Source organism: Bos taurus, chromosome X (assembly GCF_002263795.3).
Source record: "Bos taurus isolate L1 Dominette 01449 registration number 42190680 breed Hereford chromosome X, ARS-UCD2.0, whole genome shotgun sequence".
Lineage (NCBI taxonomy): Eukaryota > Metazoa > Chordata > Mammalia > Artiodactyla > Bovidae > Bos > Bos taurus.
This window is the reverse complement of record NC_037357.1, coordinates 37,985,119-38,009,509: the sequence shown is the minus strand read 5'-3', so window position 1 is coordinate 38,009,509 and position 24,391 is coordinate 37,985,119. Positions and strand designations below refer to the sequence as shown.

Below are 24,391 nucleotides of genomic sequence, written 5' to 3'. Positions count from 1 at the left end.
AGAATTGATCCCTTTGAACTTTGGTGTTGGAGAAGACTCTTGAGAGTCCCTTGGACTGCAAGGAGATCCAACCAGTCCATCCTAAAGGAAATCAGTCCTGAAGATTCATTAGAAGGACTGATACTGAAGCTGAAGCTCCAATACTTTGGCCACCTGATGCAAAGAACTGACTCATTGGCAAAGACCCCGATGCTGGGAGAGATTGAAGGTGGGAGGAGAAGGGGATGACATAAGATGATGGATTGGATTGGATTACCATCTCTATGGACACAAGTTGAGCAAGCTCTGGTAGTTAGTGATGGATCGGGAGCCTGGCGTACTGCGGTCCTTGGGATCACAAAAAGTCACACACGACTGAGCGACAGAACTGAACTGATAAGGGAAAAGAATATTAAGAAGAATAGATATCTATATCTACACCAGACCAGCTGGAACATAAGGGATGCTGATGGTGACTGGTTCTGACTCTCAGGACTTCAATCAACTGAAGCTTGGAGTCTCGCACAGCCCAAGACCCTTAATAAACATGCCTGTAAAGGTAAACTGTTAGTCACTCACTCGTGTCTGACTCTTTGCAACACCATGGACCACCAGGCTCCTCTGTCCATGGGACTCTCCAGGCAAGAATACTGGAGTGCTTTGCCATGCCCTCCTGTGGGGATCTTCCCCACCTAGGGATTGAACCTGGGTCTTCTGCTGTGGGCAGATTGTTTACGGTCTGAGCCACCATGGAAGCCTCAACATGCCTGTTCCCATAGATTAAAGCTTCCCCACCTTTGCGCTTTAGACAGACAGTGCTCCAGAAAGCTGCATGGTGTTCTCCATAGTCCTGCAAGTAATACACTTTTCCTTCCCATGAGCTTTGGCTGGGTTGTATCTTCTGGCTCAACACCACCATGAGATGAATTCACTTTTCTGGTAACATTTCTCCATCCAGACTCCCAACCACCACTTGATACTAATTCTACAGTCAGTCCTCTTGCTTCCAATACATGGAAATCACCTTTTTGTTCTGTGAGCAATCTAGGTAAGGGCCAGAAACAGTGTCCTTATTTTATCTTGAGATGCCAGTAGGGGTCAAGCAAACTCATCTCTGTGGATCCATTGTCCTCCACTTCAATGCCTCGTTTTACAGAAAACACTTGCAAGGCTTTGAGTTTTTATTTATACCTGATTTTTGAAGGCTTTTGATACCTACATTAAATATACAGACTACTCATAAATGCTACTTCTACTTTGAGATTAAAAATCCTCCAAGTTTTTCTAACTTTCTTATTCCATGTGTTGCATTTAAATGTTTGACCATATGTTGTTTATCTTGTGTCTCATCAGAATTTAGTTAATTACACAGTTTTCCCCTGAATAATGCAGTACTCACCACATAGAAGCAATGGCACCACTCCAGTACTCTTGCCTGGAAAATTCCATGGACGGAGGAGCCTGGTAGGCTGCAGTCCATGGAGTCGCTAAGAATTGGACACGACTGAGCGACTTCATTTTCACTTTTCACTTTCATGCATTGGAGAAGGAAATGGCAACCCCCTCCAGTATTCTTGCCTGGAGAATCCCAGGGACAGAGGAGCCTGGTGGGCTGCCGTCTATGGGGTCGCACAGAGTCGGACACGACTGAAGCGACTTAGCAGCAGCAGCAGCACCACATAGAGGGAGAAGGCAATGGCGACCCACTCCAGTACTCTTGCCTGGAAAATCCCATGGACGGGGGAGCCTGGTGGGCTGTGGTCCATGGGGTCGCTAAGAGTCGGACACGACTGAGCGACTTCACTTTCACTTTTCACTTTCATGCATTGGAGAAGGAAATGGCAACCCGCTACAGTGTTCCTGCCTGGAAAATCCCAGGGATGGAGGAGCCTGGTGGGCTGCCGTCTACGGGGTCGCACAGAGTTGGACACGACTGAAGCGACTTAGCAGCTGCAGCACCACATAGAGTGCTTCCCCAAACTAGATTTGACCAGGTATTACATAGGCCTAGGAGAAAATTCGGGAGCATGACTACAGTCTGGTGGAGTCGTGATTACAGTTGAGGGCACTGGAAGGAAACATCCAGCCTGAAGACAACACGCCCACTGGAAGATCCAGGCCTAAGAGGTCATGCCTGAAAACAAGGAAAGAAATCGGCCAAGATGTGCCTGCGCACTGCAGGCTTCTTGACTGACACGCCCCCGAGAAGCCATTTCCCCAGTGTTTGGGTGGGGCCTCCTTCGCTCTCTGCACCCTCCCAGTGCCTATTGGCTGGACTGCCTCACTTGCGGCACTGATTGGTCGCTTGTGCCTGGAACCGTACAAGACGGCTGCGCCCCCTTCATTTTGCCTCAGCGCGGGAGGATTAACCGCTAAGCTGTTATCGCGATACGGGCCGGGGTCGGAAGTGCCGCAGAACAGCGAGGAGACTGAACGGAACGCACGCTGTGCAACCTTCGTAAACCCTCAGAGTGACGGCTTCTAATTCCAGGGTGAGAGGCCCCAAATCCCATCAGCTTTGAGGAACCTGGGTCCTAACCTGAGAGCTTGCAATTCATCAGCTTCAGGGACTCCAAGTCCCTTCACTGGCAGAAACACTGAATACCCTAGTGCTGCAACTCTCAAATACCTAGAGTAACCCCAGTTCCCTTCAGCCTGCTGCTGCTGCTGCTAAGTTGCTTCAGTCGTATCTGACTCTGTGCAACCCCATAGACGGCAGCCCACCAGGCTCCTCTGTCCCTGGGATTCTCCAGGCAAGAATACTGGAGTGGGTTGCCATTTCCTTCTCCATTGCATGCAAGTGAAAAGTGAAAGTGCAGTCGCTCAGTCGTGTCCAACTTTATCGACCCCATGGACTGGAGCCTACCAAGCTCCTCCGTCCATGGGATTTTCCAGGCAAGAGTACTGGAATGGGGTGCTATTGCCTTCTCCACCTGTCAGCTTGAGGCACCCTGAAAATAGCACCCACAGAGAGACCAAATTTCCTTAATCTCAGAGACCCTGAATACCTCAGCCTGGGAGCTCTTAAAACTCTTCGTCCTCAAGACCCCCACTGTCCTGCCTGTCAAAGACTTAAAGCCCCTTAATAAGAAACCTCCAATTTTCTCAGCCTCAAAGATCCCAAGTTCTCTCACCCTGTGCATTTGACATCAGCTAAAAGATCCCCAGTCCCCTCTGTCTGAGGATCCCAGTTCCTTCAGCCCCTGTGTCCCAGATCTCCTCCTCAAGCTGAACAACTTTTCCCTTATACATAGAACCCATGTTGGCCCAGATTTTTCAGTCCCCAGGGGGAGATCCTCAAAACCCTTCTTGGAGAAATATTCTCTCTCCTGCACTGGAACAGAGCCCTGATTTCAGCCTGACCCCAGGCCAGCAGTTAGGGGCTTCCAGGTCTCCTCAAGATTCCCTATGTCACCCACAGACACATCCCTCCCAGTGCCTTTCCTCAGAGGGGCTGAATTGTAGGGGAACCAAAGAAACCATATCTAGTTCACATTAGGGTGGCCTGTCATAGCTGGACAGGATCTGTCCACCCCACCAACACCCTCACTCTGACTTTCCCTACACCTTCCTGCCCTAGACACTCCACCCAAGAAAGACAGACCAGGCTCTGGACAGTGGTCTGGGCTATCTCAGCATCTTCTCCTTCCATAGGCACCTTGGCATTGAGGCATTCCCATGGCCATGAGCCAAAACAGGTCTCCAGAGGAGAGAACTAAGGGAGACGCTGGGAGAACAGAGTGGAAGCTCACAGTGAGAGGCAGAGTTGGCAAAGCTGGGCTCTAAGCCAGCTCTATAGGAAGGACACAGCCCCGGTCCCTAAAGGACAACAGACTGCTTGACTGGGCAGCTGAGTGAACTTCTCTGTGAGTGTACACAGGATGGGAATGCCTGGTCCTGTCTGAGACAGTGGTGTGAAGCAGAACAAAACAGGACACTAGCATCATCAACTGCTCTGTGTCCAGCGAGAGTTAGGAAAATGCTCAATGTTTTTTCAGTTAAGTAGCACACAGGCGGGAAGGAAAGTCTTTGTTCCTGTCTCACAGAGACCATCCAGTAGCTTCAGGCTAGTCCCTGCACAAAAGGTGGAGGAGACGTCAGCTCTAAGGTCTGACTTATATTAGTAAGACCCTGATGAAATCTATTATTTTCCTTAGGCCAAAGATGCTTTCAAAGACATTTCCATATACTTCTCCAAGGAAGAATGGGCAGAGATGGGAGAATGGGAAAAAACTGGATATAGGAATGTGAAAAGGAACTATGAAGTGCTGATTGCTATAGGTAACAGGAACTGCTGGGTGCCTGTGAGCCTGGGAAACATGAAACAGGTCTTCAGCCTCAGTGTTTCCTTGGCTGTCTCTCAGGTGGCTTCATCTGCTCACAGTTCCCTTTTGTGTGGAGACTAACCTGGAGGAAATTTTTATTGTTTTACCAAAGTGGGATTGACCCTGGCAGTGCAGAGCTCACCTCTTGCCTTGTTCTACATTCTCCCAGCCCATCCTACTGATTTCCCTGACTTTGTGATACTTTCCATTGCTTTTGTGCTTTGTGCTTCCTTCTTAGAACATATATTTTGCTTCTTTCCAGGTTTAAGAGCCACTCAACCAGCTTTCATGCATCACCGCAGGCAGGTCATCAAACCCCAGGGAGATGATACTGAGGATTCTGATGAAGAATGGACACCACAGCATCAAGGTGAGTGGCCAGGAGAATGTAGAGGTGTCTTCCCAAAACCAGCCTGGGCTAAGGTCTCAACTGCATCTCAGCCATTAGCAAAGAAAACATAATTTTCAGCATTCTGAAGTGGTTGTGGCTGAATATTGACATAAGCCTGAATGAAGATGAATGTATAGGTTTTCCAGTGTAATTCTCAAAAGCTTTTTCTTTAAAATTTATGATTCTTTTTAAAAAGAATTATTTTTGCTAAACATTCTTAATGAAAGGCAATTAAAGATACCTTAGGCTATAAATTCATCAAAGAGATTTCTAATAGTAATCTCATAATAATTCGGTTATTGGAGTAAATCTCTTAGAAGAGCAAATGATTAACATATTATGTCAAGATACATTATTTGTGTGTAAAAAACTAACACCACATGATCTTCTTACCCTGCTGCTACTGCTAAGTCGCGTCAGTCGTGTCCGACTCTGTGCGACCCCATAGACTGAAGCCCACCAGGCTCCTCTGTCCCTGGGATTCTCCAGGCAAGAACACTGGAGTGGGTTGCCATTTCCTTCTTCTTCTTACCCTAAGGTGAAACAAATTCTTTGTTTTGAATCTGGGAAAGGGTTTGAGATAACTGTATATTCTCCCTTATCTTTCCCACATTTCACTGACCAGAAACAGCCTCAGGTAAATAAAAAATTAAGTACACTCACTATAAAATAAAAGTGAGCAGCTCACTTCCTCTTCTGCTGCTCAGAGAGTTTACAAGAGGTAATCTGCCTAGACTGGAGAAAACAATTTTGATAATTCTAGGATTCTCCATCAATGGATTTCTGTTCTCCCAGATTTTTAAAAATTATTTATTTAATTTTGGGTGCACTGGGTCTTTGCTGCTATGCAGGGGCTTTCTCTGGTTGCAGTGACTGACTTCTCGTGGCAGAGCACATGCAGGCTCAGTCGTTTGTGACACACAGGCTTAGTTGCCCTGCAGAAAATGAAATCTTCCTGGACCAGTGACTAAACCTGTGTCCTCTGCATCGGCAGGCAGATTCTCATCCACTCTGCCACCAGGGAAGACCATCTGTTCCCTTAGGTTATGAAAACTAGTGTAAGAGAAATGAAAACCAAAGGTTTTGACATGAAGAGAGATTCTTCATAGGGAATACATACCCCATGGTTCACCATACCTCTGCTGCTGCCGCTAAGTTGCTTCAGTCATGTCTGACTCTGTGCAACCCCATAGACGGCAGCCCCCCAGGCTCCCAGGTCCCTAGGATTCTCCAGGCAAAAACACTGGAGTGGGTTGCCATTTCCTTCTCCAATGCATGAAAATGAAAAGTGAAAGTGAAGTCGCTCAGTCACGTCCAAATCTTAGCAACCATATGAACTGCAGCCTACCACGCTCCTCCATCCTTGGGATTTTTCAGGCAAAAGTACTGGAGTGGGGTGCCATTGCCTTCTCTCACCATACCTCTACACATCTTTATCTACCTTCTTAATTTCTGAGTGTATGGTACACTATTGCTGACTATGTACACATTGCTCTACAGCAAATCTGTAGAACTTTTTCATCTTGCATGACTGAAGCTTTACACATACTGAGCAACAATTCTCCAATTCTTTCTCCTCATAGTCCTTGGCAACCACAATTGTATTTTCTGTTTCCATGGATTTGATTAATTTACGTACCTCACAGAAGTGGAATCATGCAATATTTGCCTTTTTTTTAATTGGTTCATTTCACTTAGCATAATATCATCAAGGCTTATCCCTGAGGTCACATATGATAAAATACTTTTTTAAGGCTTCAAAACATCCCATTGTGTGCATGGGTATATAATATATATGATATATATAATCTTTATCTGTTTATCCACCAATGAACATTTAGATTGCTTCCACATCTTGCCAACTGGGAATAATGCTGCAATGACCATAGATGTGCACAAGATTTATTCAAGATCTCGCTTTCAATTTTTTATGGAAATATACTCTGTAGTTGGATTACTAGATCATACAGCAGTTCTAATTTTCTGAGGAAACTCCATACTGTTTTCTGTAAAGGTTGCAACATTTTACATTTCCAACAATAGTGTATAAGTGTTCTAATTTCTCCATATACTTACCAAACTTGCTATTGTCCTCTTATTCATATTGGCCATCACAGAAGGTATGAGATAATTTCCATTGTGGTTTAATTTGTATTTCCCTATTGATTAGTAATATTGAGCATCTTTTCATATGTTTATTGGCATTTGTGGATGTTCTTTGGAGAAATGTCTATTCAATGCCTTCTCCCACCATGTTCATCAGCTCAGGCTGCCATAATGAAACAGACTGCATGGCTTAAACCACAGAAGTTTGTTTTCTTCCAATGCTGGAGCATGGAAGTGTGATATCAGGGTGCCATCATGGTCAATCAGGTTCTCTTCCTGGCTTATAAGTAGCCTTCATATTGGTGTATACTTATGAACCCCTTATTAGATACGTATTTTACAATATTTTCTACCATCCTGTAGTTTGTCTTTCACTCTGTTCCTTTGTTTCACTCTATTCATCCATTTCACTTTGTGTCCTTTGTTGCACAGAGGTTTTAAGATTAACATAATCTCATTTGTCTATTTTTACCTTTTACTAATACTTGCGCACTTGGTATCATATCTAAGAAATCATTCCTGATTCATGTCATGAAGCTTCACCCTTGTTTTCTTCTAAGAGTCTTATCAAGTCTTATATTTAGATCTTTAATCCATTCTGAGTTGATTTTTCTTTGTGATGTAAGATCTTCATTATTTTGCATATGGATATTTTGTTTCTCCAGGGCCATTTGTTACAGGGATTAAACTTTCCCTGTTGTCTTGACACCCTTGATAAAGATCATTAGACCATGTATCCAAGCGTTTACTTGTGGCTGTCTATTCTGTTCCATTGATTGGTACCTCTGTCTTTATGCCAGTGGGCTTCCTCAGTGGCTCAGCAGGTGAAGAATCTGCTTCAATGCAGGAGACACAGGAGATGCAGGTTCAATCCATGAGTTAAGAAGATCCCCTGGAGAAGGAAATGGCAATCCCCTCCAGTATTCTTGCCTGAGAAATCCCCTAGACAGAGGAGCCTTGTGGGCTACAGTCCAAAAGGTCGGAAAGAGTCAACACAATTGAGTGACTAAGCACGCACTTTATGCTGAAACTACGCTTTTTGGTTCCTGTACCTTTGTAATATGTTCTGAAATCAGAGACCTCCAGTTTTTCTGTTCTTTCTAAGATTATTTTGTCTATTTGGGGTCCTCTGAGATTCCGTATTAACTGTAGGATGGACTTTCTATATCTGAAAAAAATTCCATTGGGATTTTAATAGGACACTGAATCTTTAAATTGCTTTGGGTAGTATGAACAGCTTAATAATATTAAGTCTCCAAATCCATAAATGTGAGATGCCTTTCTATTTAGTTGTGTCAGATTCCTTTCAGCAATACTTTGTAATTTTCAATGTATAATTCTTTCATCTCCTTAAGTTTACTCCCAATTATTTCATTCTTTTTGATACTATTATAAATAAGATTATCGGGACTTCTCTGGGGGTCCACTTGCTAAGACTCTACACTCCCAATGCAGAGAACTTGGGGTCAGTCCCATAGCAGGGAACAAGATCCTACATGCCACAACAAAGACCTGGCACAAATAAATAAATAAAAATTTTTTTTAATTCAAATTAGCTCTTGACTACAGCTTTAAAAATATAAATAGGATTTTTTTTTTAATTTCCCTTTCTGGAATGTTGATTGTTCATGCATGGAAAGGTATTTGAATGTTGATTCTGTACTGTGCAACTTTCTGTGCAGGTTTTTTTGTGTGTGTAGAATTTTAAAGATTTTTTAAAATCATGTCGTCTGTGAACAGACATAATTTTACTTCTTTCTTTCCAAATGGAAGTTTTTGGTTTCCTTTTCTAATCTAATGCCCTGTCGAGGACTTCTAATATTATATTGAATAGAAATGTTGAGAATGGGCATCCTTGCCTTTTTCCCTTGATCTTAGAAGTTTTCAGCTTTTCACTGGTGACTATGATGTTAGAGACAGACTTTTCACATTGACCTTTATTATATTGCAGTCACTTCTGTCTATTTCTACTTTGTTGAATATTTTTGTCATGAAAGGCTAGTAAATTTATTATATACTTTATGGACCTCAGATGAAGCACAAATGAAGTTTCTTTTTTTAATTTTAAGAAAATTATGTAATGATCCCAGTGGAAGCATAGGAGTTGATGATACAGAAATCAGTTTCCATTCCTCCTTTGCTATTCCTTGTTCTTGTCACTCTCTGGCTCAGAATTCTTTGTCCTTAATTAGAATGCCCAGAGATTGGAAATATTTAATGACCAAAACACTGTTTCTCATCATTTTCTAGGTAAACCTTCTAGGAAGGCCTTCAGAATGGAGCACAGAAAACACCAAAAGGTGAGTATTTCCTAAATCCTATTGACAAAAAAATCCTCTTCATGGATCCAGTCACAGGTGAGAATAGGAAAAAACAGAGATCCTGGAGACTGCTGCCTTCCTGTCCTGAAACTTTAGCACAATGCCTGATATCATCACCATCTTTATAGTTAGTAAGAACAGCAACAATAGTAGGCTGTTCTATTTGTTACATTATTTTCACAATATTATAGACTTTAAGCCTTTTATGTGAATAAACTTACTTAAACCTTAAAATAATCCTACAGTACCTATAAGTAGGTATATAGCTATCATCATTATAGATCAAGGAACTGAGGTTTAAAAAAATGTTTGATTACGTATCAATGGTAACGCAATCTAATCCAAAGCACCTTCTCTAAACCCCTTACAAACTGGTTAAAACATTCATAGGTCAATAAAGTTTATTCATACATCTAATTCATACATCTTTATATCATTCACCTGAGAGATGTTTTAAAACTCAGTTCTTTTGTGCTTTGCTAGTGAGGGTGGACTCTGGGAGTTGGTGATGGACAGGGAGACCTGGCGTGCTGCGGTTCATGGGGTCGCAAAGAGTCGGACACAACTGAGCGACTGAACCGAACTGAGTGAGAGATATGCTAAGACATCTGACTAAGGGAAGCCTTAGGACATGTTGGGCAGTTTGTAGAGTGGATGGTCCAAAATGAAGACGCTTAAGGACATGTTGGACAGTTTGTAGAGTGTATGGTCCAAGATGAAGAAGCTTAAGGATATGTTGAGCAGTTTGTAGAATGGACAGTCCAAGATGAAGAAAGCGACATGATCCCTACCTCAGAGCCTCCCACTCTAATAAGAGGAAGCAACTCGCAGCCATGACAAACCTCAGGTTTAAGACTCAAAAACAATAAGTAAGAAAATAACTGTAGGATGCAGTCCTAAGATGGTGGAGGAATAGGACAGGGAGACCACTTTCTCCCCCACAAATACATCGAAAGAACATTTGAATGCTGAGTAAATTCCACAAAACAACTTCTGAATGCAGGCACCCAGAAAGGCAGCCCATTGTCTTCAAAAGGAGGTAGGAAAAAATATAAAAGATAAAAAGACAAAAGAGGTAGGGACAGAGATCCATCCTGGGAAGGGAGTCTTAAAAAAGAGAGAAGTTTCCAAACACCAGGAAACACTCTCACTGGCGAGTCAGTGGCAAGCCTTGGAACCTCAGAGGGCAACATAAGGAGGAAAAATAAATAAATAATTAAAACCCACAGATTATGTGCCTAACGACAACTCTCAGCCGAGAAGCAGTGCAGACACTTGCACCCACCACTACCAAACGGGGGCCGGACAGGGAGGTATAGGCTGCATTGCTTAGGGTAAGGACCAGGCCTGAATGCCCCAAAGGCAATCTGAGGGAACTAACCTGAGATAGCAACCCAGACTGTGGGATAGCTATCCCACGAAAAGCCCTAACCTAAGACACAACCAGGCCCGCTCACAGAACAAAGGACTGAGCAGAGGTAGCCAGCTGCGGACCAGCCCATCCCCCCTTGGAGACAGGCAGGCGAGGGCAGCCAGAGCCAGAAAAGGTCAATAGCGGCCCCAGAGAGGCATCCTCTACCAAACTGCAAGCAGGCTTTGTTGCTAACCAAGACTTCTTGGGATTCTGGTCGGTCAACATCTGCCGGGAGGGTTGCAGGCAGAGATCAGCGCCCCAGAAGAGATGCACAGCACACCTGGAAGGCATGCCCGTTGTACACCCAGAAAACCAAGCAGCTGGGATGGGGGAGGCAATAAGTTGCAGCCCCCACCTGGGGGCAACCGTGCCTACCAAGCACCTGCTCACCTGAGCTGCCCAGACCTGGGAAGAGCACAAAACACAGGCCCAATCAAGTCTGTGCCTCTGTGGAGTACCCAAGAACCTGAACCTGAGTGGTTTAGACCTGAGAAGTGCATACAACTTAGGGCCTGCCTCAGACAGTTCCCAGCAAAGCAACCCAGAGCCTAAGCAGTGTATACAGGGAAAGCACACACGCCATGAGCATGGGCAAACCCAGTGTGGCCGAGCCACTGCAAGCACACTCCAGTGATATTTGTTGGCAGTGTTCCTCCATCCCCACAGCATGACTGAACAAATGAGCCTAAAAAAGTGATCACCACCACCCCCTTGTGTCAGGGCGGAAATTAGACACTGAAGAGACCAGCAAACAGAAGAAGCTGAAACATAGGGAACCTCCTTGGAAGTAACAGGTGCAATAGATTAAAACCCTGTAGTTAGCACCAACTACAAGAGATGGGAATACCAGACCACCTGACCTGCCTCTTGAGAAACCTATATACAGGTCAGGAAGCAACAGTTAGAACTGGACATGAAACAACAGACTCGTTCCAAATAGGAAAAGAAGTACATCAAGGCTGTATATTGTCACCCTGCTTGTTTAACTTATATGCAGAGTATATCATGAAAAACGCTGGGCTGGAAGAAGCACAAGCTGGAATCAAGATTGCCAGGAGAAATGTCAATAACCTCAGATATGCAGATAGCACCACCCTTATGGCAGAAAGTGAAGAGGAACTAAAAGCCTCTTGATGAAAGTGAAAGAGGAGAGTGAAAAAGTTGGCTTAAAGCTCAGCATTCAGAAAACTAAAATCATGGCATCTGGTCCCATCACTTCATGGCAAATAGATGGGGAAACAGTGGAAACAGTGTCAGACTTTATTTTTGGGGGCTCCAAAATCACTGCAGATGGTGATTGCAGCCATGAAATTAAAAGACACTTACTCCTTGGAAGGAAAGTTATGACCAACCTAGATAACATCTTCAAAAGCAGAGACATTGCTTTGCGAACAAAGGTCCATCTAGTCAAGGCTATGGTTTTTCCAGTAGTCATGTATGGATGTGAGAGTTGGACTGTGAAGAAAGCTGAGCACCAAAGAACTGATGCTTTTGAACTGTGGTGTTGGAGAAGACTCTTGAGAGTCCCTTAGACTGCAAGGAGATCCAACAAGTCCATTCTAAAGGAGATCAGTCCTGGGTGTTCTTTGGAAGGAATGATGCTAAAGTTGAAACTCCAGTACTTTGGCCACCTCGTGAGAAGAGTTGACTTATTGGAAAAGTTGACTTATTGAAAAATCCCTCTGATGCTGGGAGGGATTGGGGGCAGGAGGAGAATGGGGACGACAGAGGTCGAGATGGCTGGATGGCATCACCAACTCAATGGACATAAGTCTGAGTGAACTCCGGGAGTTGGTGATGGACAGGGAGGTCTGGCATGCTGCAATTCATGGGGTCGCAAAGAGTCAGACACGACTGAGCGACTGAACTGAACTGAACGTAGGAAGGGTCCTATAGATCTTGTGAAGTACAAGCCAGATCAAGGAACTATCTGAAAATGAACTGACCACACACTGTCCACAACAACAGTGGAGAAAGTCCTAGATATATTTTTACTACTATCCATTTTTAAATTTTTTTTAATATTTAAGACCTCTATTACTCCTTTAATTTTCATTTTTATAACCTACTATTACTTTGCAAAAAAAAAAAAAAAACTATTTTAAAAGCAAACTTCAGGTGTATATATATATATATATATTTTTTTTTTTTTGAGAATCTAACCTCTACACTAGATTTTTAATCTTTGCTTTTTGGTATTTGTTATCAATTTTGTAACTAAAGAACACAATCTTCAGTACCTGTTTTTACTTGGGAGCAAGATTACTGGCTTGAATGCTCTCTCCCTCTTTGGACTCTCCTTTTTCTCCACCAGGTTGCCTCTAATTCCTCCCTCCCCTTTCTCTTCTCTACCCAACTCTGTGAATCTCTTTGTGTATTCTGAGCTGTGAAGAACACTTTGGAAACTGATTACTGGCTAGATCTGTCTCTCTCCTTTTGATTCCCCCTTTTATCCTGCTGGCTACCTCTGTGTACTTCCTCCATCTTCTCTTCTCTTTGTAACACTGTGAACATCTCTGAGGGATCCAGACTGTGGAGAGCACATAAGGAGATTACTGGCTAGCTCACTCTCTCCCCTTTTGATTCCCCCCCTTCTCCTCCTGTTCACCTGTATCTCCCTCTTCCCTCTTCTCTTCTCCATGTAACCCTGTGTACCTCTCTCAGTGTTTTGCACTGTGGAGAAACTTTTCGTCTTTAACCTAGATGTTTTATCATCAGTGTAGTATAGATGGAGAATTGAGGCTACTGTAAGAATAAGACTGAAAACCAGAGACAGGAGGCTTAAGTCCAAATCCTAAGAACACCAGAGAACTCCTGACTTCGGGGAACATTAATTGATAGGAGCTCCTCAAATGCCTCCCTACCAACACTGAAACCAAGCACCACCCAAGGGCTAAGAAGTTCCAGAGCAAGACATACCATGCAAATTCTCCAGCAACACAGGAGCATAGCCCTCAACTTCAATATACAGGCTGTCCAAAGTCACAACAAACCCACTGACAGCTCAAAACTCATTACTGGACACTTCATTGCACTCCAGAGAGAAGAAATCCAGCTCCACCCACCAGAATACCGACAAAAGCTTCCCTAGCCAGGAAACATTGACAAGCCTACCATTCAACCCCACCAACAGCAAGGAACCACCACAATAAAGAGGAACCACAAACTGCCAGAATAGGGAAAGGCCAGCCCAAACACAACAATACAAACAGGATGAAAAGGCATAGAAATGCCAAGCAGGTAAAGGAACAGGATAAATGCCCACCAAACCAAGCAAAAGAGGAAGATATAGGGAATCTACCTGATAAAGAATTCCAAATAATGATAGTGAAAATGATCCAAAATCTTGAAAATAAAATGGAGTTGCAGATAAATAGCCTGGAGGAAAGATTTGAGAAGATGCAAGAAAGGTTTAACAAGGACCTAGGAGAAATAAAAAAGAGTCAGTATATAATGTATAATGCAATAAGTGAGACCAAAAACACTCTGGAGAGAACCAACAGTAGAATAACGGAGGCAGAAGATAGGATAAGTGAGGTAGAAGATAGAATGGTAGAAATAAGTTAATCAGAGAGGAAAAAAGAAAAACCAATTAAAAGAAATGAGGACAACCTCAGAGACCTCTGGGATAATGTTAAACACCCCAACATTCGAATCACAGAAGTTCCAGAAGAAGAAGATAAAAAGAAAGACTATGAGAAAATATTTGAGGAGATAATAGTTGAAAACTTCCCTAAAATGGGGAAGGAAATAGTCACCCGAGTCCAAGAAACCCAGAGAGTCCCAAACAGGATAAACCCAAGGCAAAACACTCCAAGACACATATTAATCAAATTAACAAAGATCAAACACAAAGAACAAATATTAAAAGCAGCAACGGAAAAACAACAAATAACACACAAGGGGATTCCCATAAGGATAACAGCTGATCTTTCAACAGAAACTCTTCAGGCCAGGAGGGAATGGCAGGACATACTTAAAGTGATGAAAGAAAATAACCTACTGCCCAGATTACTGTACCCAGCAAGGATGTCATTCAAATATGAAGGACAAATCAAAAGCTTTACAGACAAGCAAAAGCTGAGAGAATTCAGCACCACCAAACCAGCTCTTCAACAAATGCTAAAGGATCTTCTCCAAACAGGAAACACAAAAAGGGTGTATAAACTCAAACCCAAAACAATAAAGTAAATAGCAATGGGATCATACTTATCAATAATTACCTTCAATGTAAATGGGTTGAATGCCCCAACCAAAAGACAAAGACTGGCTGAATGGATACAGAAACAATACCCCTATATATGTTGTCAGCGAGAGACCCACCTCGAAACAAGGGACACATATAGGCTGAAAGTGAAGGGCTGGAATAATATATCCCAGGCAAATAGAGATCAAAAGAAACAGGAGTAGCAATACTCATATCAGATAAAACAGACTTTAAAACAAAGGCTGTGAAGAGACACAAAGAAGGACACTACATAATGATCAAAGGATCAATCCAAGAAGAAGATATAACAATTATAAATATATATGCACCCAACATAGGAGCACTGCAATATGTAAGACAAATGCTAACAAGTATAAAAGGGGGAATTAACAATAACACAATAATAGTGGGAGACTTTTAATACCCCACTCACACCTATGGATAGATCAACTAAACAGGAAATTAGCAAGGAAACACAAACTTTAAATGAGACAATGGACCAGTTAGACCTAATTGATATCTATAGGACATTTCACTCCCAAACAATGAATTTCACCTTTTTCTTAAGTGTACATGGAATCTTCTCGAAGATGGATCACATCCTGGGCCATAAATCTAGCCTTAGTAAATTTAAAAAGCCTGAAATCATTCCAACCATCTTTTCTTACCACAGCGCAGTAAGATTAGATCTCAATTACAGGAGAAAAACGATTAAAAAATTCCAACATATGGAGGCTAAACAACACGCTGCTGAATAACCAGCAAATCACAGAAGAAATCAAAACATGCATAGAAATGAATTAAAGTGAAAACATAACAACCCAAAACCTGTGGGACACTGTAAAAGCAGTGCTAAGGGGAAGGTTCATAGCAATATGGGCATACCTCAAGAAACAAGAAAAAAGTCAAATAAACAACCTAACTCTGCACCTAAAGCAACTAGAAAAGGAAGAAATGAAGAACCCCAGGGTTAGTAGAAGGAAAGAAATCTTAAAAATTAGGGCAGAAATAAATGCAAAAGAAACAAAAGAGACCATAGCAAAAATCAACAAAGCCAAAAGCTGGTTCTTTGAGAAGATAAATAAAATTGACAAACCGTTAGCCAGACTCATCAAGAAACAAAGGGAGAAAAATCAAATCCATAAAATTAGAAATGAAAATGGAGAGATCACAACAGACAACACAGAAATACAAAGGATCATAGGAGACTAATATTTATTGGCAACTATATGCCAATAAAATGGACAACTTGGAAGAAATGGACAAATGCTTAGAAAAGTAGAACTTCCCAAAACTGAACCAGGAAGAAATAGAAAATCTTAACATACCCATCACAAGCATGGAAATTGAAACAGTAATCAGAAATCTTCCAGCAAACAAAAGCCCAGGACCAGATGGCTTCACAGCTGAATTCTACCAAAATATTTAGAGAAGAGCTAACACCTATCCTACTCAAACTCTTCCAGAAAATTGCAGAGAATGGTAAACTTTCAAACTCACTCTATGAGCTCACCACCACCCTAATACCCAAACTAGACAGAGATGCCACAAAAAAAGAAAACTACAAGCCAATATCACTGATGAACATAGATGGAAAAGTCCTTAACAAAATTCTACCAAACAGAATCCAACAACACATTAAAAATATCATACATCATGACCAAGTGGGCTTTATCCCAGGGATGCAAGGATTCTTCAATACCCACAAATCAATCAAGGTAATATATCACATTAACAAACTGACAAATAAAAACCACATGTTTATCTCAATAGATGCAGAGAAAGCCTTTGACAAAATTCAACATCCATTTATGATTAAAAAAAAAAACCCTCCAGAAATCAGGAAGAGAAGGAACATACCTCAACATAATAAAAGCTTTATATGACAAACCCACAGCAAACATTATCCTCAATGGTGAAAAATTGAAAGCATTTCCCCTAAAGTCAGGAACAAGACAAGGGTGCCCACTTTCACCACTACTACTCAAAAGAGTTTTGGAAGTTTTGGCCACAACAATCAAAGCAGAAAAGGAAATAAAAGGAATCCAGATTGGAAAAGAAGAAGTAAAACTCTGACTGTTTGCAGATGACATGATCCTCTACATAGGAAACCCTAAAGACTCCACCAGAAAATTAATAGAGCTAATCAATGACTATAGTAAAGTTGCAGGATATAAAATCAACACACAGAAGTCCCTTACCTTTGTTTACACTAGCAATGAGAAAATAGAAACAGAAAGTAAGGAAACAATTCCATTCACCATTGCAACGAAAAGAATAAAATACTTAGGAATATATCTACCTAAAGAAACTAAAGACCTATATATAGAAAACTATAAAACACTAGTGAAATGAGTCAAAGAGTACACAAGTAGATGGAGAAATATACCTTGTTAATGGATTGGACGGATCAGTATAGTGAAAATGAGTATACTACCCAAAGCAATCTATAGGTTCAATGCAATCCCTATCAAGCTACCAACGGTATTTTTCACAGAGCTAGAACAAATAATTTCACAATTTGTATGGAAATACAAAGAACCTCGAACAGCCAAAGCAAAATTGAGAAAGGGAACTGGAGGAATCAACCTGCCTGACTTCAGGCTCTACTACAAAACCACAGTCATCTTTTTTTTTTTTTTTTTTTTGCCGGGAACTGGAGGCCAGAGGAGGAGCCATCAGATGGGAGAAGGAGCTAGAAGGGCCGTCCTTGGGGTTCTGGTATATGGCTGAGTTTCTGACGGACAGAGGGCTGTACAGATGCTCCCTGGAGGAAGTCTTGAGTCTTGAGGAAGTACTGGCACAAAGACAGAAATATTGATCAATGGAACAAAATAGAAAGCCCAGAGATAAATACACGCACCTATGGACACCTTATCTTTGACAAAGGAGGCAAGAATATACAATGGATTAAAGACAATCTCTTTAACAAGTGGTGCTGGGAAAACTGGTCAACCACTTGTAAAAGAATGAAACTAGAACACTTTCTAACACCATACACAAAAATAAACTCAAAATGGATTAAAGATCTAAATGTAAGACCAGAAACTATAAAACTCCTAGAGGAGAACATAGGCAAAATACTCTCCGACATACATCACAGCAGGATCCTCTGTGACCCACCTCCCAGAATATTGGAAATAAAAGCAAAAATAAACAAATGGGACCTAGTTAAAATTGAAAACTCTGCTCAACAAAGGAAACTATAAGCAAAGTGAAAAGACAACCTTCAGGATGGGAGAAAATAATAGCAAATGAAGCAACTGACAAAGAATTAATCTCCCAAATATGCAAGCAACTCCTGCAGCTCAATTCCAGAAAAATAAATGACCCAATCAAAAAATGGGCAAAGAACAAAATAAAAATTTCTCCAAAGAAGACATACAGATGGCTAACAAACACATGAAAAGATGCTCAACATCACTCATTATCAGAGAAATGCAAATTAAGACCACCTTGTGGTACCATTATTGCCAGTCAGATTGGCTGCTATCCAAAAGTCTACAAGCAATAAATGCTGGATAGGGTGTGGAGAAAAGGGAACCCTCTTACACTGTTGGTGGGAATGCAAACTAGTACAGCCCCTATGGAGAACAGTGTGGAGATTCCTTAAAAAACTAGAAACAGAACTGCCATATGACCCAGCTATCCCACCGCTGGGCATACACACCGAGGAAACCAGAATTGAAAGAGACACATGTACCCCAATGTTCATTGCAGCACTGTTTATTATAGCCAGGACATGGAAGCAACCTAGATGTCCATCACCAGATGAATGGACAAGAAAGCCGCGGTACATATACACAATGGAGTATTACTCAGCCATTAAAAAGAATACATTTGAATAAGTTCTAATGAGGTGGATGAAAGTGGAGCCTATTATACAGAGTGAAGTAAGCCAGAACGAAAAACACCAATACAGTATAATAACACATATATATGGAATTTAGAAAGATGTTAACAATAACCCTGTATGCAAGACAGCAAAAGAGACACAGATGTATAGAACAGTCTTTTGGACTCTGTGGGAGAGGGCGAGGGTGGGAGAATGGCATTGAAACATGTATATTATCATATGTGAAACGAATCATCAATCCAGGTTTGATGCATGAGACAGGGTGCCGGGACTGGTGCACTGGTATGACCCAGAGAGATGTGATGGGGAGGGAGGTGGGAGGGGGGTGTTCAGGTTTGGGACCATATCTACACCCGTGGCAGATTCATGTCAATGTATGTCAAAACCAATACAATATTGTAAAGAAAAAAAAATAACAGTGATAAATGAACTGCTAAGTCAGTGGCCAAAAAAAAAAAAAAAAGGTAACTGAAGGACTTCACATAGGTTACTTGCTTTTGAGTAGAAACTCATCATCTGCACATGATTTCAAATGCTTATTCTTGTAGGAGGAAGTAACAAGCCCTTCCTCTGAGCTCTGATTAGGCAACTATCCTGTATGGAATCATTTGTTTAGCCTGCCCCTGTGTTGTCAGCTTTGAGAGCCTAGCCCATACCCCTTAATTCTCAGAAGTCCAGGCTCAGCTCAAAGCCCCTGAGGGCCTCCTGAATGTTTTGTGAATGAGTGACTCCACATTTAAGTTTTCATCTAGGAATAAGAATTCAAGGAATGCTGAAGATAGTATTTGTGAGCTAGACTTCAATTATAAAGGCAGTTGAGGGAATATATTGATGGCAAGGGTGTATGCTGACATTCATACTGTATTAAATAGCTCACACAACGATTTGTTGAATATTATTAAATTTCATGTCCACTGTAACATTGAGAATTAGAATGTATACCTATTTATGCATCAGGAAATTGAGGAGAACCAGCTAGTCGTACAGCCTTCTTCAAGCAGAATTGATGAGTCCAGCTACTTTAATTCGAACATTGTAGGACATAGCAACCTGCAACGTTCAGCTCATTTTCTTTATTGTCTAAATGTCCTTCTGCCAGTCGTTTTTCTCTTCTCAATCTCACTGCTTTGTCACCATACTTTCCAGATGTGTTTTGTCCCCTCTGTAATTTTTCATCCTTCCTCAACCATCAAACATCCACTAATTAATAGAAAAACCACGGATTTCCTTATGAGCCCTTACCCTCTTCTTTCCCTGACCTCCAACTATTCTCCGTGCCTTGCTCTTACCTTTATGCAGAATATTGAAGGGGAATAACCTTAAGATATGAATTATAGTTTTGATTCATTGCCCACTTAGGTCCTTGTTTTACATTCCAGTGTTCAGACTTCCCCTCCATCAGGTATTTCCAATAATTTTAAAAGTATTAACTAAAGTCATGCATGTGAAAACACTTCATACAGTCCTAAAGAACTAAAGAAATACATATTCTCTTTTACTCACATCTAAGGGAAAGTCCAGGGGACCATTAAGTAAGGTGTCCAGTTTGAAGAAATTGCAAGGAGCAGCAAAATTGCTGAATACAAGTGGCTCCAAGTGGGCTCAGAAACCAGCGAACCCTCCCCGAGAAACAAGGACCCTTGAACAGCACTCCAGACAAAAAGTCGGTAAGAGAAAACTTGGAGAGTTGCTCTAATTGGTTCCTCTAATTCCTGTAGAAAAGGTAAAAAGTATGGCGTAGGTGTGTGGTGTGGACTTTGGGTAGACATGGGTTTAAGGTGGACTGATCTGAGACATGAAGTTAGCACTGGGACCTGAGGAAAATCTTATACATTTTCTGAGGTCCTGATTGTTCATCTGTAAAGTGAAGATAAGGATACATAACTCATACAGTGTTTGAAAGCATTACATTAAATGCAATACTGCTGACACATACAAGTGGTTCAATAAATCCAGCTGTGATAATAGGGACCATGCTTTATTAGTGTTTATGCCCAGACCTCTGCTCAATGCCTTATGTGTCATGTGCCCTTAACATTTATTTTCTGAATAGATGTGTCAGTGAACCATTTCCTAAGTAAGAAGGTTGGGAAGTAAAACCTACTAACAGGAAGTGCAGGAAGATAACACTGAACTGGGCATCTGTGGAATCTCAGTATCCTGAACTACTAGATAAAGGCAGAACAAACAAAGTATAGAGAAGGGACTTTCTAGTGGTTAAGTGGTTAAGACTCCATGCTTCCACTTCAGGAAGTGTGGGTTCCATTCCTAGTCATGGAACTAAGATCCCACAGGCCATGCAGCGTGGCCAATAAATAAATAATGTAACATGAAAACAATAAAATACAAAAGTAAAAGTTTGAAAAATAAATGGAAAGAAAAAGTTTTGACAAAGTGTATAGCTGACAAGTATGAGATCTCACAGATCACTGTTTTTTCTGATAAAACAGTGACTAACTCTCCAGACCCCACCATCCTTGCTTAGCTTCTGTTCTCCATCTTAGAACTCAGAAGAAAGGAGACTGACATGAAGAGGTACAGTCTGCGAGAAAGAAAGGGCCATGTGTACCAAGAGGTCAGCGAGCCCCAGGATGATGACTACCTCTGTGAGTGACCCCGCTGGCCCATTCATGAAGGGGTTATGAGGCCTTGATCCAATAACTTCACTTCACCATTTGGTTCTCCTATCATCCCCTTCCTCTATGTCTTGGGGTACAGGATCAAGGCCAAATGCCATGAGTTCCCCAGTTCTTTCTGAAGGTCTTTACGACCACCAACATCACTATACCTCCCCTCATCCCTGTTGCTCTCACCTCCAGATTGTCAGGAGTGTCAGAACTTCTTCATTGACAGCTGTGATGCCCACGGGCCCCCAACCTTTGTAAAGGACTCTGCAGTGGAAAAGGGGCATGCCAACCGCTCAGTCCTCACTTTGCCCCCTGGGTTAAGTATCAAACTGTCAGGCATCCCTGAGGCTGGGCTTGGAGTGTGGAACGAGGCGTCTCATCTGCCTCTGGGCCTGCACTTTGGCCCCTACGAGGGCCAAATCACAGATGATAAAGAGGCCATCAACAGTGGATACTCCTGGCTGGTGAGAAATAACCCTCTTTCTATGTCCTCTGGCCACTAATCCCTTGTGTGTGTTGGGAGGGGTACTTCATATCTACATTAAAGGATGCAGATGGTGATGACATGGTCGGCAATGACACAGTCAGCCCTGTGTACTGTGTGCACTGGGCATGAACACAGATTCAGTTCAGTTCAACCGCTAGTCGTGTCTGACTCTGCGACCCCATGATCCGCAGCACACCAGCCCTCCCTGTCCATCACCAACTGCCAAAATCTACCCAAACCCATGTCTGTTGAGTCAGTGATGTAATCCAACAATCTCATCCTCTGTAGTCCCCTTCTCCTCCTGCCCTCAATCTTTCCCAGCATCAGGGTCTTTTCAAATGAGTCAGCTCTTCGCATTAGGTGGCCAAAGTATTGGAGTTTCAGCTTCAACATCAGTCTTTCCAATGAACACCCAGGACTGATCACCTTTAGGATGGACTGGTTGGATCTCCTTGCAGTCCAAGGGATTCTCAAGAGTCTTCTCCAACACCACAGTTCAAAAGCATGGATTCTTCAGTACTCATCTTTCTGTATAGTCCAACTCACATCCATACATGACTACTGGACTACATGAACACAGGACTTCTATATAAAGATCAGAGGAATGTGGGAGACAGTGGTACAGGCACACAGGACTTCTAGCTAAAGATCAGAGGAGAGGTGAGAGACAGCAGTACAGGCATACAGAAGTGACTCCTTCCTTGTGGAGCCCTTGCCTTCAATGTGCCAATAGACTCAGACTTAAAATTATGATTAAGGAGCTTACCATGTGGTCTGACTGGAAGCTGAATCCATGCAGGCTGAAGAGCAGAATGACAGCAGAGGGAATAATTTATTCTATTACTTCCACCAAAAAAAATAAATAAAGATGAAAGCTTGTATCTCTTTTCTGACATTCAGATCACCAAAGGGAGAAACAGCTACGAGTATGTGGATGGAAAGGACACGTCTTTGGCCAACTGGATGAGGTGAGTGCAATGAGTCTGCAGTTTGTAGACTCCACTCCTCCCTGAAGCCCACACCCCTTTCCTTCTCAACCCGTCTCCCTCAATAGCTTTTACATCTTCTTTCCTCTTTTCCCTCCATATCATGCTCTTTCATTTCAAAATATGTTAGAAAGAAAAGAAGAAAAATATAGCATGTGCCCTCAAAATATAAGTCTATATGCTCAACAAAACTGAGGTACTTGAAAACAACTTGAGGAGTCTAGATTCACCAGGGACACTTTAATTCACTTAATTGACACTTACCAAGCACCTTATGCCCCAGTTTAGACAGTGAACTTCATTACTGAAGCAGATCACACAACCCATGTCCTTTTGGAGAAGATGCTGAAGACAGACATGAGCCAGTTGATTTTACAAATAGTAACCTTAATTTTTCTATTTTTGAATAACTGCACAGTGCCAGGATAACCTAAAATGGGAAACCTTGAGTCCACGTGGGCAACAACCTCCCTAGGCTCGGTTCCAGTGAGAAGTGGGCCCTGAGGCCTGGGGAGGAATGTGGGGCAGAATGGCCATGAGCATGCTCCCTCTCTGAGGGCCTCTCCTTTCATCAATGCAGAGAGAAAGTGAATAAACTATTACTGTGGTGTGTCTCAAGCTATGTCAGAGCACTCTACAAGTTTCCATGGGAGGGGGTGGGCAAGTGAATAGGACCCTGGATACACATGGGGAGATTGGAGAAAAGCCTCGGGAGAAAAGGCAGGTTGGGGTGAGTGCTGAGGGATGCATGCTAGCCTAAGAGCACCAAGTCCTGTGAAATGAAAGAGAACTTAATTCAGAGTTTAGAGGAGCTGGAGGTTACCAGTCTTACGGACAGTCCAGGTGGAAACAAGTCTGGAACTGGGCTGTGTACAATGGCTAATTAGGTAAGGAGAGGAAAGCATTCCAGCTAGGAAGAGGATGAGAAATAGGATCTGGAAATAGGAATTCACATGCCATGGTCAAAGGTGTGAACAGACAGTCCCCATGAGGGGCAGTGGGAGCCATGGTGGCCTCAGCCTGAAGGCAAGGAGCTGGGCATGGTCTGACAGTAGAGGGGACTCATCACCTGTGGTTTCTTTCCCTTTCTTGGCCTCAACCCCAGGTATGTGAACTGTGCCCGACACTATGAGGAGCAGAACCTGGTGGCCTTCCAGTATCATGGGCAGATCTTCTACAGAACCTGCCAGGTGGTAAGGCCTGGCTGTGAGCTGCTGGTCTGGTATGGGGACGAGTATGGCGAGAAACTTGGCATCAAGTGTGAAAGCAGGGGGAAGAGCATGTTTGCAGCCGGGGGAGTAGAGGGTCACCCCTCTTCCAGCACCCCACCCCATTCTGGGGAGCTTCCCAGGTCCGATTCTGAACCATAGTACAATCTGGTGTAAAGTCAGTCAAGTCACAATTAAAATTCCTCAAAATTTGATTCATTTCATGACTGTTATGAAAAATATTTATATTAAAATGTTAGTTCTAATTTTCAATACTTCATGCAAAAAACCTGTACCATCACCTTCTGCTGAAAGTCTTAGAAGCTAAAAGCAAGTTTTCTAGCACCTACCAGCACTCTCACCTTTACCTGTTTCTCCCTCATTTACTCCACATTTCTAAGTGACATGTGTACAGTGATTTGCATTCAGTTACTGTTTCAGGTTGTTGTCATGTGAGTTCATATTCTGTGCCAGTTAGGGCCCC

The 24,391-nt window shown here is 42.4% G+C and overlaps 1 protein-coding gene across 1 annotated transcript; it reads left to right on the top strand.

Annotated features, from left to right (window-relative positions):
* Positions 1-2,245: 2,245 nt before the first annotated feature.
* Positions 2,246-24,152, top strand: LOC520584 (PR domain containing 7-like). The gene is made up of 8 exons (XM_059883692.1): positions 2,246-2,471; positions 4,567-4,674; positions 9,052-9,101; positions 20,110-20,266; positions 21,104-21,205; positions 21,419-21,690; positions 22,614-22,681; positions 23,805-24,152. The coding sequence occupies exons 2-8, from the start codon at positions 4,593-4,595 to the stop codon at positions 24,067-24,069; spliced, it is 996 nt and encodes a 331-aa protein (XP_059739675.1). The 5' UTR covers positions 2,246-2,471; positions 4,567-4,592; the 3' UTR covers positions 24,070-24,152.
* The last annotated feature ends 239 nt before the right edge of the window (positions 24,153-24,391 follow it).